At 33.9% G+C, this 17618-nt stretch overlaps 1 protein-coding gene across 1 annotated transcript in view; it reads left to right on the plus strand.

Moving 5' to 3' along the window:
* The window catches only part of ITGB8 (integrin subunit beta 8), a 92075-nt gene extending 75694 nt beyond the window's left edge, over positions 1 to 16381 (plus strand). The window contains exons 9-14 of the mRNA XM_065938594.1: positions 36 to 170; positions 2798 to 3203; positions 5647 to 5872; positions 7093 to 7199; positions 10602 to 10765; positions 10862 to 16381. Coding sequence (XP_065794666.1) covers positions 36 to 170; positions 2798 to 3203; positions 5647 to 5872; positions 7093 to 7199; positions 10602 to 10765; positions 10862 to 10984 — 1161 coding nt within the window. The 3' untranslated portion in view covers positions 10985 to 16381. The remainder of the gene's footprint in view (positions 1 to 35; positions 171 to 2797; positions 3204 to 5646; positions 5873 to 7092; positions 7200 to 10601; positions 10766 to 10861) is intronic.
* The last annotated feature ends 1237 nt before the right edge of the window (positions 16382 to 17618 follow it).

A 17618-nucleotide genomic window follows, 5' to 3' on the forward strand; every position in this document is an offset into this window, starting at 1 on the left:
CTATAGTATACAACTAAAAAATGTCATCTCTGCAGAAACTCATTTCAGAAGTGAAAGTTCAGGTGGAAAACCAGGTAAAAGGCATCTACTTTAACATTACTGCCATCTGTCCAGATGGGACCAGAAAGCCAGGCACAGACGGATGCGGAAATGTGACAAGCAATGATGAAGTATGTGGGTGTGCATTTTTCCGATTTAAAGTAAATTAACTTGTTTGGCATGCTTTCTCACAGAAAACTCAAACCATTCTGAAAATTTTGCTTACCACTGACCTTAAGAATCTCATTTACACTTCAAAGTAACTTTCATTGTCTATTCCTAAAATTCCTACTTGTTGTAACTCCATTGACTGTTCTCTCAAATTCTCTAGTACTTATTTTAAAATAAATATGTATCATATTAAATACTTATTTAATAATAATCTTTGTTATTATTATTGATGACACAGCCAGTATATGTTAGAATTTCACATCTCCTCGAACAAGAAGTGTCTGTTCTTATGATGATGATAATACCTTTTTGTTTCAAATCTGAAAATTCTCAGAGTAAATGTGAAAGCTGAGGGTAAAAGCAATAAAGAAGAATGGGAGTGATGGAGGGGTTGATAAGGATTAAGAATTATAAAATCTTTCACTTTGTGATTGTCCCAGGACACTTACATTATCTCAATACAATGATCTAGGAGGTAGGGAAATTTGTTAAGGACAACAACAACAAAAAGAAGTGTCATCATTTAACTAAAAAGGAGTGAAATATGGAAAAGAGATTCAGATTATAGCAGCATGAGGAAATAGGACCATGGGAGATAGGGACTCTCCCAGAATTGGCACAAGAGAGAGTAAACACACAGAAATAGACTTTAAAAAGAAATTCTTGTAGAACAAGTGATTTTCAGTGAGTCATTTACCTCAGTGAGGCATCAGTTGCCTCATTTTTAAATAAATAACTTGAACTAGAATATTTCTAATCACTCTTCCATCCATCTCTAAGGTTCTATGACGTTATTATTTTAATATCATGATATACAGAAAGAGCTACTGAAAGATTAAAAATCCTACTGTTCTGTTAATAAGGTTGAATAAAGAAGAATCTTCCTTTCTTTCTAGTTAGAATATACTTTTCCCTCTTGGAAAGTTTAGAATCTGCAGGTAGTATAGTTGTTCCAACAAACTGTATATTTGAAATTAATTATTTCAAATTCAAGTTCTGTAGGCTTCTCCATAATCACTCCTTGAATTTTGTCCAAAAGGTATTTTATACCAGTTTACAAAAAATAAATTTTATTTACACTGAGTATAGAGAAACTTTTTTCTTTTGTGCTCACAAAAAATAATGCAGTTATTACTTTTTTAGAAAGGATTACCTTCTTAGAAGAAACTCTTTCTTTTGAAATCAATTTTGGCAAAATGGTTTAGCTTACTTCTTTTTCTTTGTCTAAATCTATTTCTTCCCCTCAATTTCAACCAAGTGATATAAACAGTTTGACTATCAAGAAGAGTCATTTGACCTCAATTATAGAAATCCCAAGTTTTGCTCTACTTAATTTTGGCAGTGACCACATTATCTTACAATCTGTTACTCCTTAATATTTTAAAGAGAAAAATACATTTCAAGTCTGACACCAACTGTACTGATTTTAATATTATGAGACTAATTCTAATTCTGCATGGATATGGATAACATATAAACCTAAATTTAGATCTTTCTTTGTGTGTGTGTGTGTCTGTGCTTGTGTGTGTATATATTTGTGTTAGGCTTTTTGGTTGGGATGGATATCTATAATCTACATACATAAGAAAGAGGAAATCTCTATATATTCATATATATATATATATATATATATCCATCCATATCTATTTACCTAATCTATCTCCATCCCAACCAAAAAGCTTAGCACAAATTATTTTTAAATTGTAATATATCTCAGTCTAACATGGAAGAAAACTATAAGCCTTGTTTGCCAAAATATCTGAAGATTATATGATGAATTAATAAACATAAATACACACACTAAGCCAATCTTATTGTGGAGAAAAAACTGAGAAAAATTTGGCAAGAGAGAGCAATTATGTAGTTTCATGGGGGAAACCAATTCCTGACAGGCCAGATCATTAGTTGCAGACTAACATCTCCACTGAGAAAAATGTATGACTTTGTATTGAGATCTTAGGACCTAAAATTTGAGAGTCCTGAATCTTTTTCCCTTGAGTAACATCAGGGAAAGCCCCATGTTTTCCTCTTAACATTATGTATAAACTAAAATTTAAGTCCAAAACTTTACTTGGGCTCTAGGAAAACAGAAACAAAATAAAAACTGTTCATTTGAATAACTGCTCATTTCAGGGTTTTAAACCAGTAGAGCAGAAGCCCTTGACTTTAGTTTATTTGATCTATCTCTAGTGCCAAATATTTGCCGTAACTCCACAAGTTAAGGCCTGGATCTAGAAAATGGTCTATTCTCTCTCGTTTGCTAAGAAGTCATCTGAGGACATAAATGAATGATTGGAAGTAGATACCTTTCAAATAGGTTTGAATCCATGTCCATTTAATGGTGCATGATAGGCAAGCCTCAGTCATTGCATCCTTTAACTCTCCAGTTCCTTAATAAGGAAATAAAATGAAATTAAAAGGTAATGTTATGTCTACATATGAAAAAAGAATGCATGTGTAATTTATAAATATTAATTTCTTATAGATGGTATAGTACTGACAAAATATCATTAACATATATAATATTAGTAATAAAAACAATCAAAGTATATAAATGTATTTTCTTCCCTCTAACCCACAAATTTAGGTTCTTTTCAATGTAACAGTTACAATGGAAAAATGTGATGTCACAGGAGGAAAGAGCTATGCAATAATCAAACCTATTGGTTTCAATGAAACCACTAAAATTCATATACACAGAAACTGCAGCTGTCAGTGTGATGATGGCAGAGGACCTAAAAGAAAGTGTGTAGAAGAAACTTTTCTAGATGCCAAGTGCTTCCAGTGTGATGAGAATAAATGTCATATTGATGAGGATACATTTCCTTCTGAAAGTTGCAAGTCACACAAGGATCAACCTGTTTGCAGCGGTAGAGGAGTTTGCATTTGTGGGAAATGTTTATGTCACAAAATTAAGTTTGGAAAAGTGTATGGAAAATACTGTGAAAAGGATGACTTTTCTTGTCCATACCATCATGGAAATCTGTGTGCTGGTGAGTATAAATGTGTACATGCAGTTATTTATATAGTTGTATATTAAGCTAGCATATATATGTTAAAGTATCTTTAAATCACATCTTTATAATTACCAACCCTGAATCTGAATTTGATACTTAAACTTTCAAAGTCTGTGAAATTAGGACATAGCCACAGATATACTGCACATGATTCTGATATTTATAGTTTAAATTATTTTGTACAGGAAATACTTAAAAATTAAAACCAAAAATTAATTCATATTTTCAAGTACGCCTTGACCTTGTAAAGACATATACCAGAAAAGGAAATTCCTGACAATGTTTGACAGGTTTTCTATAATCTGTGTATTCTTCTAGAAGACTCTGATTTATCCTCATAAATGGTCACTCCCTTCATCTTGTTCAGAGAATAGTTAGCCATAAAAATATACTTTCAATTCACTGTAAAATTCTTAATGTGTTATTAGAGATGGCATTATAAATCTGTAGTAATATAAACCTGTCTACTTTATTTTTGGAACAACACCAGCAACAGAATTGTCAAAGGACAGTACTCTTCAAGAAAATACAGGTTTCATAAGAAATCAAGATTCATCCCAGAGGCCACATACAGACCAAATTTTAAAATGAAATAATTTAAAACAAAAAATATCAAAAGTATGTTTTGGCTAATTCAATTTACTGCCACCTAGAGGTTAAATTCTAGAAAATATATACAACATTTGAAAATTAATGCAAAATACTTTTTAAATTAATTTTTCTATGGTAGTGTACTAAATCCATTTATTGTTAAAGTACCTGTTTAATGTTTGCATTCTGGTAAGCAAATATTAAATTACTGATAACATGAAATATTTCATTTTAATAAGCTTATGGAAAGTAATAAACATATACAAAATAAGTTTTTATTCTTGTATAAATTAAAAATGTGCCCTATATCACATAAATATGGGATGGACAATTTCCTTTATATCTTATACACATAATATTTTATATTCTAAACATTCATTCAGCTGTACTTGGCATCTAGGTAGAAAGGGTTATAGATGACTTGAGAATAAACCCACAATTATCATCTAAGTTTTTTAGTGCTAAAACTGCTTGGGACAGGGAAGAGAAAGAATTCTGAGGTCATCATTTCCTACAGCTGTCAAACTCTCAATGAAGTCTGAAATATTGAGACACTGAGAATTCCAGTCTCTGTTAACAGTAAAATATTAAAAATCAGTCTACTGGTCCTTTTACATGACTGTGATAACTACTGTTCCAGAGGCAATTGAGAATCTGCTTTGAATTATTTGTATATAAATCATAACCACAAACTGTAGGCTGACAAGTATTTTCTTCACTAAGGTCCTTTGAAAATAATAACACATGTTCACAGATCTGCTGGCTAGTATTAAGCATGTAGCCCATATACAGAGAATTGAACCTGGCAGGCATTTGCTTGGCCTGGATATGATTAATTTTACAATTAACAAACTGAGCTGATCCAACAGTAGAGGTTATGGAACAGTTACCCTGTGAGGTGTTCCACAATACAAGAAGAGAGGGCATAAGCCAGAAATTGAGGGAACTAAGAAAAAGAAGGCGAGGAGGAGGGAGAGAGAAGAAAGGAAGGAAAGAAGGAAGGAAGGAAAAGTGTTTGGTCAGATAAACTTGAAAAACATTATACAGCCCTGAAAATGTACCCTCTCTTGAAAATTTCTAGTTCACATTAGCATATTAAATTTTGGATACCTTCTACAGGCTAAAACCCACTTAGAACACTGATTAAGAAGTGTTCTTCCTCAACTCCAACATGCACAAACATACCACCCTGATTTCTCTCTTGCTTTCTCTCATTTACCACCTAATAACATTTCACAACATACCTTATTAAGACATGCACCACTAACCTGCTACATAATTTGCTGAAGATGTGAAAGGATTACTTCAACTTCCCTGGAGATCTCATCTTTAATCAAGGCACTAGCAGAACTGAAGCTTTTAGAAGAGTTTGCCCAATGAACCTTCAAAGTTATCCCAGGCCCTTAGCAATAATGAGCGACTAGGAGAGAAAATTATGGAAGCTATTCATAAAATACCCTTCTCTTTCAAATTTCAAATCAGACAACACTACTTCAGCCTCTGTTACTTCTTTATATCTGTGTCTTTTTACTTTAGAACTGAATATACAGTGACCTTAAAGTAGCTGGGCAGTCACTGCAGCAGGGCAGAATTTACAACGGTCAGCACAGTAGATTAGCAAGGGGAGATTATCTACAATAGGACAGCTTTAAAAATAGTCACTCCTAAGTCCTGGGATTGTTTATGTCAGACAAATAGAAAATGATGCTGTTTCCATTCACTTGACTGTCAGTGTGTTTCCACTGGATGGAGGGGAAATTCATGTTTGGAAATGCTGCACAAAGTCAGTGATCTCGGTAACTTAGATCCTGGAGTATCTTCGTTGCAGGGCATGGAGAGTGTGAGGCGGGCAGATGCCAGTGCTTCAGGGGCTGGGAAGGGGACCGCTGCCAGTGCCCATCTGCATCTGCCCAGCTCTGTGTCAGCCCAAAGGGCCAAGTGTGCAGTGGGAGAGGCACATGTGTATGTGGCAGGTGTGAGTGCACCGATCCCAGGAGCATCGGCCGTTTCTGTGAGCACTGTCCCACATGTCACACAGGCTGCAGTGAAAACTGGTATGTGTTTTCTGGTTCCAAACCTATGTAAAGCAGTCCTTCATTTAGCCATGTTTAATCTTTTCTATTTTGCCTACCTTAACCAAAAAGTTGCTGGATCTTCTCCAGACAAATAATCATCATGCTAAAAAAAGAACCGAATGAGGAATTTAAGAATTAGAAGACTTAGATTCCAATCTTGGGTCATGCATGAGAATTTATCTAGGTATTCACTGCCTTTTTTTGAAACAGTTTTTTTTTAAAGAATAATATTCAGTGTTGATAAAGATTCAGTGGGGCTGTCCCCCCAACTTTCTTGAGATTTAATTGACATATAATCTTGTGTAAGTTTAAGATGTACAATGTTATGATTTAGGAGCTGACTGCTTCCCAGCTTACTATTAATTAGCTTTTTGATCTAGGACAAATTGTTTAAATTGTCTGTGCCTTAGTTTCATGATATCAAAAGTACAGATAATAATAATGCTGTGCTATAATTCTGTGAAATAATTAAATTAGATGTTCATGCAAAAAAGCCCTAAACTTTTGTACTTGGTGCACAGTAATCATGGAATAAATGTCACCTGTTATTATTGTTTTATTTTTATTCTTTTAAAGATAAAAGAGCAGTAGCTATGAAGCACTCTAGAAAGGAGTGATGGATAAGTAAAAGGTTACATTAAATAATGGCGGCATTGTTGTTTTGTGCCAGTAATTAACTGCTCAAAGACAACTACTCAAAATATCGCTATGGCTTACAATTTGTTTTAATAATTTTTTAGAAGATATTCTCAAGTTTTCACAATTATGCATGAGGTTATGTAACTCATTAGGAAGATGATGATGAAGGTATTTTTAGTCAACTCAATCAAATTTTGAACTGTATATTCACTGCAAAATTTTTTCTAGCAGTATCATAATAGTCATCTTCTAAAACATCTGTGCTAGATGGTTTTGTTTTTGATTTTATAGTAAGGCTATCTTATTCATTTCCTGGAAATTTTATTTTCAATACAAAAAATATCATTATGTTGCTTTTATACATTACAATATTTTAAGTGACTAGAATGTAATTTTGCTTGGTATTAAATTCAGCCAAGATTACAAATAAATGTCACAGGTTTAACAAGTTTGCTGTCCTAAAAAAGTACCTTTTTTTGTCATTTTATTGTTTACAGAAAATACTACAAGCTACAACCTTTTAAAGAACTAAATGTTTTCACTTCTGTTTCCCCTTATAGGAATTGTGTGCAATGTCTTCACCCTCACAATCTGTCTCAAGCTATACTTGATCGGTGTAAAACTTCATGTGCTCTCAAAGAACAGCATTATGTGGACCAAACATCAGGTAAACAAAAGTTTAATAATCAAAGTACTGAAGAGCATCTATAGAGAACCATGTCCCCCCAAAAAGCTCAGCCATCCTAAAAACAGAAATAACTGCCTCAATGTTTACAGTCTCCCAGAAATGGTACTCTATAAAACCGGTTGAGGATATTTGTGACTAAACTATTAGATCTCTCATCTCAACTACCCAGCTAAATTCACATGCTATGCAACTCCATGGAATTATACCAAACAGATTTTCTTGAGAGACCTCATGAACCAAGAATAGGCGTTTCCTATGTAGAGTCCATTTCACCTTTAAAGACAAGGTCTGTTTTTCTGTTTTGCAGAGGGATGGGGTGGGGAGGGAGGTGGGAGGGGGGATCGGGATGGGGAATACATGTAAATCTATGGCTGATTCATGTCAATGTATGGCAAAAACCACTACAATATTGTAAAGTAATTAGCCTCCAACCAATAAAAATAAATGAAAAAAAAATAAAAACAAAGACAAGGTCTGTGGAGCCATAATTATCCTTCACAACCCAAACCTGCTTCCAGTCATAAGCTTCCTCATGTGAAACTAACATTTACTTTCATGTTTCAGGTGATGCAAAAAAAAAAAAATCTAGGTAGTAATGATCTGTTTTTGAGAAGTACATAACTTCAAAAGGCAATAATTTTCATTCTGATACAAATATAATCTAAAGTTGAATGAGAGTTTTCCAGGTGTTCCTAATGGTAAAGAATCTTCCTGCCAATGCAGCAGATGCAAGAGATACGGGTTCCATCCCTGGGTTGGGAAGAACCCCTGGAGTAAGAAAAGGCAACCTGCTCCAGTATTCTTTCCTGAAAAATCCCATGGACAGAGGAGCTGGGCAGGCTACAGTCCATGGGACTGCAGACAGTAGGACACAGCAGAGCAGAGCACAGCTTTTTTTCCCAGGGTGAATAGATATAAAGATGGCACAATGGAAACGGTATGGAAATTTTAGTCTGAAGACCTTAGCTTAAGCATGTTTATTGATACTCTTAATAGTAGCTAAGCCATATGAGCCCTCTTAGAAAATTTCCCTGAGCCTCAGTTTTCTCATCTATAAAATGGAAAAAAATATAAACCTCAAAGAGTTGTGTCAATTAAGCCAGTGAACATGAAAAAAATTTTAAAGATGATATATGAATGTAAGAAGCATGTGAACTCTGTCTTCAAAGACCATTTTGAACAAAAGTTCACTAGAACCGAAATGCCAGTGCCCTCCTTTTGTTCAGGTTTAAGATGTTAAACTATATAAGAATTCGAAATGAAGCCTGAAGTTATGTATTCATTGAGAACATTCCTACTGCTACTATTATTTCTGGTCTGTCTTCCAACCTGTAAGAATAATTCTAGGTCTTAGAGAGATTGCACAGAAGAGTAAACTTTCTCCAGGGTTTTGTTTCCTCTCCCCTCATATCCATACTAACCTTAGCCCATAATAAATTTAGATTTGAAAAGAGCCCATGTGCTGCCAGATGGGGCTGCAGCAATCACACCCAAAAGCCAAGTGCCTTTTCTAATGAATAGAGCACTAACTGTCAACATGTAATTTATTATGTTAAGTAAATAAACCTATTTTGACCTAAGTGTGGCTAACAAATGTATTCCCTTAAAGCTCCTTAGGAAAATCCCTTGCTTGACCTAAACTAAGAAAAGAGGCATGGCTGGAGCTAAATTTTTGGTTCTCCAAAATTAAAAAATTTTAAATGCATGCAGATTTGAATCCTGAAAAGGTCTTCCATCCTAAACCATTAGAAATATTTATAAAATGTATTAGTATTAATAGCTAGAGGGCTCCCCTCCCCTTCACAACTGTTGTGCAAGGAGAAGAAAAAGGGCATATGTTAACCACCTCTATTATCTATCCACTTGATCACACTTAAAGGGTTATTTTGCTTTTCCTGGCTAAACTCCTACTAGGCAAGAAGCCAGAAAGTGAGATCAAGCCACGCGCCCCCTTAGCTGATTACTATTCTAAGTCGGCCAAGGGAAATGAAAGGCGTGCATGTCATGAACCTGGGCACTACCAAAGGTAACACGTTTTAATAGAGCATCTTGGATTCTCTCTTATGTATGAGACCATAACACAGGGGACTCACACTTGGATTTGGTGCTTCTACTCCAGTTAGTGGTCCTCCAGTCTCCTTTTAGCAATTCTTTCAAGGAACCTTAACATTATGACCAAAAAAAAAAAAAAAAATCACTGGCTGTAAGTCTTCCCACTTGGAGAAGAGCCCTTGCCCTTTTTACTGAATTCTTGGCTATTTAAGAGCATGCTTGGTCATCCGTGGGAATTCAAACAGAAATCACTCATGACTGGGTGACTGCTTTTCAAAGTCTTGGCAGGTCCCCTCCCAAAAACCCTTCTCAAGGAGACTCTCAGACAGTTAGATGAAGTCCCCAAAGTCTGGAAAATGTGCAGAAAAACACATGGCACTTTAGGCTGGGAGGTAATTCTGTGAGTGTGGGGCAGCTGATGAGTTCTGTGGAATACTTGTGTATTATGCAACCATGTTCCTCTTAGATTAGGGTAATACCTCTGGCAGCCACAGAGGCTGTAGACTTTCCAACTAGAGTTTGCCAAAGGTCTAGTGCTAAAAGAGAGACCTAGCATGCCCCTCTTAATACAGCATTTCCTTTTCCAGCTAGTAATTATCTGTTCTTGAAAAAACAAAAAGTGGTATTTTTAGAAGCAGAATATGACAGATTTAGTTAACAGACAAGTAAAAAAGAAATTAATAAAAATTGAGGAAAGAGATTTGGGTATTGTCCCAAATTGTACACTCCCATTTCCTGGAGAAGCTATGCGTAATAATAATGAAAACTTACACTACAGTTTCAAAGGAAATATTTATTCATCTATTAGAGTAGTACTGATTTTAGCTTCTGCAGATGTTTACTTTATTTTCCATTACTGATGTGTAACAAATGAGGAGTAAGCATAACAAGAAAAACATATGTTAATGCACGGAGCTGTTAAATAATTCTTAAATCCTATTTTCCACTTAGTGATCCACATCATACCACAAAAACTGTCCTTCTCTCTGTCATGGTTGAAATCATATTTAGTTAAGGATTTGGACATATCCTAGTCAGTACAAGAATCAAGCTGAAAAAAAATAATCTTAGTGAATACCTTAATTGTGGCTGTTCTCCGAAGGAGAGTTTTTTGTTGAAAATACTTGAATAATAAATGTGTAATAATAATTAGATTACTTTTGAATCAACAACAATGGAAGTCCTTTGTTTTGAAAATGTAGATTTGCAAATATCTCTGATCCTATTAATTGAGATGATAAACATTATTTATTTCTAATACTACTGTTAGAATCCTTTGATTTACTCATTCCAGTTTTTTAAACCATGTATTTGTTTGCTTCTTTACAGAATGCTTCTCTAGTCCTAGCTACTTGAGAATATTTTTCATCATCTTCATAGTCACATTCTTGATTGGGTTGCTTAAAGTCCTGATCATTAGACAGGTGATACTTCAATGGAACAGTAATAAAATTAAGTCCTCGGCAGATTACAGGGTGTCTGCCTCAAAAAAGGTCAGTGAATTCTAAAAATGAATTACTATCAGTGTGTTATTGTCTACTTTCAATATTTAGGCCCTTAATTAATGATAATATTTCTTCCTTATCAAGGACAAGTTGATTCTGCAAAGCGTTTGCACAAGAGCAGTAACCTACCGACGTGAAAAACCTGAAGAAATAAAAATGGACATTAGCAAATTAAATGCTCATGAAACTTTCAGGTGCAACTTCTAAAATGATAAAAAAAAAAAAAAGTACCTTATGGGAAACTGGATTTTAAATAATCGCTCCTAAAATTTACTATTTTAGAAGTCACAGGAGGGGACAAATTTGCTAGATCATGCCAGTTGCTGGTTGTCTGCTCGAATGAAGACTGACAAGCATCCTCATCATCATGTGACTCACACTGCTGCTGAATTTTTCAGAGAAAAATGTGTCTTACTACTGTTTGATACTAGTGTCATTGTAGCACTTTACTGTAATATATAACTTATTTAGATCAGCATAGAATGTAGATTATCTGAAGAGCACTGACTACACTTTACAGGTACCCACCGTTTGTACACTTCCCAGAGAGACAATGCTGTGAGATAGTTTTGGCATTGTGTCACTACAAGGATACAATAATCCGTGCACCAAACATGCAGACAAACGAATAATGCAGTTATACTAATGTTGCCAAACACTTCAACAACTGGCAGCAGTGAATAGACAAGACCAGATAGGTGAATAAATGAATAGTGTTTCATTCGTTCAGGAGATAAACAGATAAAACCTTAATCTTGAGGGATATTGCTTTTGAAATAGTTTTATGCATGTGGGTTTGTTTTCTTTGACAAGATGGATACTAATTCTAGCATTCTTTCCTCTTTGCCTTTATATTTTGGTTTTCTTTCTTACAGGATAAGTTTATATATGTCACAGATGACTGGATTAATAAGTGCTAAATTACTACTGCCATAAAAAACTAATAATAATACAATGTCACTTTATTAGAATATTTTTCAAAGTTCAATGTTTAATAAGGGACACTTCAAGTAACATCAAAATCTGAACAGCTTCATTGTTTGCTGATGTAGAGTTTTAGATCTTCTTACCTGGTAAACTGGATGGATTATTTCACCACTTCATTTGTCTCATCATCAGGTTGAAACTCACAAAATATTTAGAAACTCTGCCTCAAACATGCGTTTTCTCTAATATTTATTCAAAGCAGATAGTAGTATTTTCCAAATTAAAACTAAATTAAGCTATGTTACTTTTGCCCTTTGAAGCAGTCTAAGGACATTCTTTCCCTGAATCACCTCAGTCCAACTCACCAGAATTCTAAAAATACACAATTAGAGATGAGTAGACAATATCTTTAGAAATAAGCTAATTCACCCTTGTGGTTATTCAGGGGAACTGAGGCTCAGAAAGTTCAAATGATTTTTCAAAAACCCCTCAGTGACCAAGTGGCAGCACTCAGAGAGAACGATCTTACTGCCAGGCCAGGGCTCACTGAACAATGCAGTACTACCTCTTGAATCTTTAAAATAGTCAATTGGCAAGTGTTTTTAAATGTGATTTACTGAAGTCTTAAGTGAATAAGCATGAGACAATTCTCAAACAAGGCAGAAAAAAGTAATTCAAACCGAATTGTCCATGGTTGGCGTCCAGTCTTTCTGCTAATCAGCTTCTAAGAGACTGCCAAATGGCCTAACTAGAGGGAAGTCCACTCACACAGGTTGTGGTGAAGAGCACTTCCCCTGGGGTCGTGCAGTGCTCAGCCCAAGAGCTTGATACAGAGGTGATGAACTTTTATCTTCCCTAACAGGAACTTCATCACAACTACCATATCCTTACAGATTTATTCACTCTGATTTTATTGGCTAGAAGTCAAAGAGGCCTGTGTACAGCACAGAGCTTTGCCTATGACAACAAAGGAAGTTATTTTAAATTCCTTTTAAATGTCCTCTTACAATCAGCTTCCCCGATTTTCTGTCTTCCAGCACTTAAGTTAAACAAAGTGCCAAATATCTACATTCCGATGAAGACTATATCCCATCCATCCTAAAGAAGATTAAAAAATGTATAATAAGTTGTTCTAGAGCCAAAAAACACAGTACTCCCATCAGCCGTCCCCTGAAGCCAGGCAATTATGATGCTAAGTTGAGCAGTATTTCCTTCCCCAAATGAGTGATCAGCGGCATTGACATAATTCAGTATTGTGACTCACTTATGTAAAATACCTTTGATCACCAAGGATAACATAAAAATTGTTTTAGCAGCTTGCCTGTCACACATTGCATCCTTTTAAAAAAGGAAATAAATGAATACCTGTCAGCCCCAAAAGGAAAAGTGGAAAATATCCATTCATTGAAATACTGAAAACTCTTGACACATTTAAAATTTTTAAAACATTACAAGGTTCATTAACTAATGTCTATGTGGGCTGAATTATCCAAAAGAGGATAATAAAATGAAATCCTTAAAATAAAGGGATGGATATTTGGACACTCTCATTAGTTTGCACTAATTTATTATGAAACAAGGCTCTTCTCATAGTAAGGGACAAGCTTCCTGATAGGCAGTTCGATACTAGATGGCGATTGCAGTTATGCTTGTGATGTCTTGTGCTTTCCTTTTTTATTTAAAGATCTAATCCTTAAAGATTTTAGAGTTTATATTTACTTGAATAATTGATATTTTCCTTGTGAGAAGATAATTAATATTTGATTAGTTAGAATTAATGAAAAGTTGAGGGAAAACAGGGTATTCTTAGATTAAATAATTTATGTAAACGAAGCCTATTTCAACTAATATGACCACAGGAGCCTTTTGAGATTCACTGATATTAAACACAAGTAATGAAACTTTAAATGGTTAACGAAGTTAAGAACTTGAACAACTCTTTTGGTACGACAGCATTTCTGTGCCCTAAAGTATGTCATGATTTAGAAATAGGCCATATATACACTACAATATAACTGTATGAATTTTACTTCTCTGGGGATATCTTTATACTGCAATATGTGTGGATTTATAAGCATCTGTTTTTTTTTAATTTATTAATATTTATGTACAGACATTCTCTGAAAGACTCAAAAATTTACTAAAACTCTGATTATGTCCTAAACATTCAATTTAGTTTGGTTTAAACAAATGTAAAAATCTAAGATTACATAGAATAGATTTCTCTAGAGGCAAATTTTTCAAAATTCAAAATTAAAATTAGTGGATGCATCAGATACAATAGTCCACTAAAGAATAAATTTCAAACATTTTTAATATACACTTAATCGCTATTGAATATATTCTTATGCATGACAATGGACATCCATACAATGTTGAAATATAATTATGATGGATTATGAAAATTCTTCTCCATAGAATTATATTCCTTATGATACCTTTATAATAAGTTAAACTCAATGGCTTTTCCTTCCTTCTCTTACTCCTATTTGTTTTCTACTTACTTTTCATAAGAGATTGCCCCAAAACTTCAAGCTCAATTAGCCTAATTGTGAAAAATAACTGACTATAATAATATAATGAAGTTCTTCATTTCCAAACATCTCTTAATGATTTTAAAAGTCATTTGAATCTATGTACCTAAACAAAGGCCCATTAAAAACTGAGAATTTTAAATTTTTACAACTGTTCGAGCTTATTTCAATTTTAAGGGATTTGAGATCCATATATTTTAATAAAAGTATCTAATGAAATACAGGTACTTGGGAGTTCAATCTTGTGCATATATATTGTTTTATTTACTCTTAACATTTAATTTACAACTATCCTTATTTATATTGACCTTAAGAACTCCACTTAATGCAATGCAAGCTGAGACATATTTTCAAATAAATATGAAACTAGCATTCTTTCAGATCATTCCCCTTTTCTCTTATAATTCTTCAATGGCCAATTTATTATGGGTTATACATGTTCATATTTCATTAAGTCTAAGATATCTACTTTTCAATTTAACATCTCTGAATATCTTGCAATTATTGGCCTCTAAGATTCAGTTTTATAATTTTACTTAAATAAATATTACACTAATTCATCTTTAACTAAATGTTCACGGGTATAGAGACATTCATTTTTATATAAATATTTAAGAACGCACGTACGATAACACGTGAAGTCAGTTTTCAGTACATCTGAATCACATTACCACCTGCTATGGAGCCTAACCATCTGATTATGAGTTTAGATTCTGCAGACCTTTAAGTTATAAAAGCTCTTTCAGCCTTCTGTTTATACTTTATGCTAGTTGCTACTGTTTCAGCAAACCCTAACCTAACTGACAAGAATGAGTGAGTTTCTCCTAGGTTTGTTAACAAATGTTTATTCTTTCTATTACTCTCTAAAGAATACTTTCATGTGATCATCTCACTCTTAAACAAAATTAACTGGAAAAATATTACATAACATCATCACATTTAGATTTTTGCAATTTTAAGATTTTGAAGCATTTTATGTGTCTTATGTCAATGACAGGAGAAAAGTATCATACAACCTATCAGTGTTGTAAGGAAATTTTCCCTTAAAGTCCTCCTACACTTTTATTTTTCTATATCATTTCTGTTCTATATCATCTCTGTTCTGTTCTTTTGTTTGATTTTTTCCTTTGGCTTTAATAAATTCACCTTAAGCCCATGTAATGACTCATAAAACTGCATATTTAAATTATTTGACTTACATGAAATGACTGTTCAGCTATCTGGACAGCTGTCAATGAAATACCTGAGAGTAATAACACTACTCCTTTATCTACCTGGATTACTTTCCCACAAAAATTTATGTTCATAAACTAACTCTATTAATCAGATTTCTAAGCTCCATTACCTATTTCAGTTAAAATCATCTATCCAAAAATAAAAAAAAAACAAACTGTAATCATCAAGGATGGAGATGTATGATTTGTATAAAAAGTCTTTACTAACTTTACACTGTACCACAGATAAATGTGATTTTGATAACAGTTCAATACAATGACAAATATGGCACATAGATTTTCTTTAAAATACTGAATATAAAAATATTTTAATTCTAAATTATAATAAAATATAAATTTGCACATATTAATATAGAAGTTCATTTTGTATATATTTAACATAAGTTTAAAACTATTTTACATTTACCAGTTATTTCACTAATTTTTAAATCTGCAAAAAATTAGTAATGTTTTAAAATTATCAGTAATATAACCTATGTGTTTCATTTAACAACTCCTGCCTCTGTAGAAAACATTTTAATATAGAGTGTATTTTTAAATTAAAGTATTTGAAATCAAAATAGTTCTAAGAAAGAAACAAATTCTCATTAAACAAGTTTCTTACTATTTCTGACTTTGAATTTTACAGAAATTTAAATTGCCTTAAATGACATAGAAAATTGGTAAGACAATAATTTCACTTAGATACTATGAGCCTGTTCATATAATTCTGATTGACTACTAACTTTGGTTTATGTATTTATTAAAAAGCTGATACTGTAGTTTGTTGTGAGATGTTTATTTTTCTAACAGAGCTTATAACAGTTATGACAAGGCATTTAATTAATGCATCATTTTGTTTTAAAGTAGGTGTTAACCAATATGAAATTCTATGTTTCAAAATAAAAATGTGAAGATCTAAGAATGCACAGGATGTTTCTTTATTTATCATTGTGTGCTACATGACCCTGAGCGCTGCCAGGAAATAACACATTGTCACACAAGGAAATGTAGTAACATTCATACATTCTCATCAGTAGAGGACATTAAATTCCAAAAAGCTCCTAATCGCTGGAAAACTGTAGAGTTAATGATAAAGATGTAAGGTCATTCTCATTGACCTATTTTCCTTCCATAGCTGCCCAGTGGTGAAAGCAGAAGAAATATCCTAATTACAAAGAACTGAAAAATTAGCTAAAAGACAAATTGGACTTTTTTTTTTTTTTAGCAACCAAAGGCTTCTACCATCACCTTGATACAAACATAACATGTTCATAATCTTCAACTGCACATTCTTCAGAACCATATTTCAACAAGTGAAATTTATGGGATACCCTTGTGTTGTGATTTTTCTTTGTTTAATCTAGTGGAGAAGGCTCTATTTATAATAGCCAGGACGTGGAAACAGCCTAAGTGTCCATCAGCAGAGGAATGAATAAAGAGATGCGGTGCATATACAGTGGGACATTTGAGTGGGGGGCTGTGTGTGCTTAGTTGCTCAGTCATGTCCAACTCTTTGGAGCCCCATGGATAGTCTCCTCTGTCTATGAGATTTCCCAGGCAAGAATACTGGAACAGGTTGCCATTTCATTCTCCAGGAGATCTTCCTGACCCAGAGATCAAACCCACATCTCTTGCATCTCCCGCACTGGCAGGTGGATTCTTTAGCTAGGAAGCCCAGAATGGAATATTGCTCAGCCATATAAAGGAAAGAAATGGGTCATTTATAGACACGTAGATGGACCTAGAGACTATTATACACAGTGAAGTAAGTCAGAAAGAGGAAAAAAAGAAACATATACTAACACTTATATGTAGAATCTGAAAAAAAAAATGCTATCAATGATCTTACTTACAAAGCAGAAATAGAGTCACACAGGGATAGAAGAAACCTACGAATACCAACTGGGGGAATAGGAATGGGATGAATTGGGGGGCTGAGACCGACATGTATACATTATTGATACTATTTATAAAATAGATGGGATTTCCTGGGGGCTCAGATGGTCTCAGATGGTGAAGAATCCACCTGCAACGTGGCAGAACTGGGTTTGATCCCTGGGTTGGGAAGATCCTCTGGAGGAGGGCATGGCAACCCACTCCAGTATTCTTGCCTGGAGAATCCCCATGGACAGAGGAGCCTGGCAGGCTACAGCCCATGGGGTC

Source organism: Muntiacus reevesi, chromosome 6 (genome assembly GCF_963930625.1).
Source record: "Muntiacus reevesi chromosome 6, mMunRee1.1, whole genome shotgun sequence".
Taxonomy (NCBI): domain Eukaryota; kingdom Metazoa; phylum Chordata; class Mammalia; order Artiodactyla; family Cervidae; genus Muntiacus; species Muntiacus reevesi.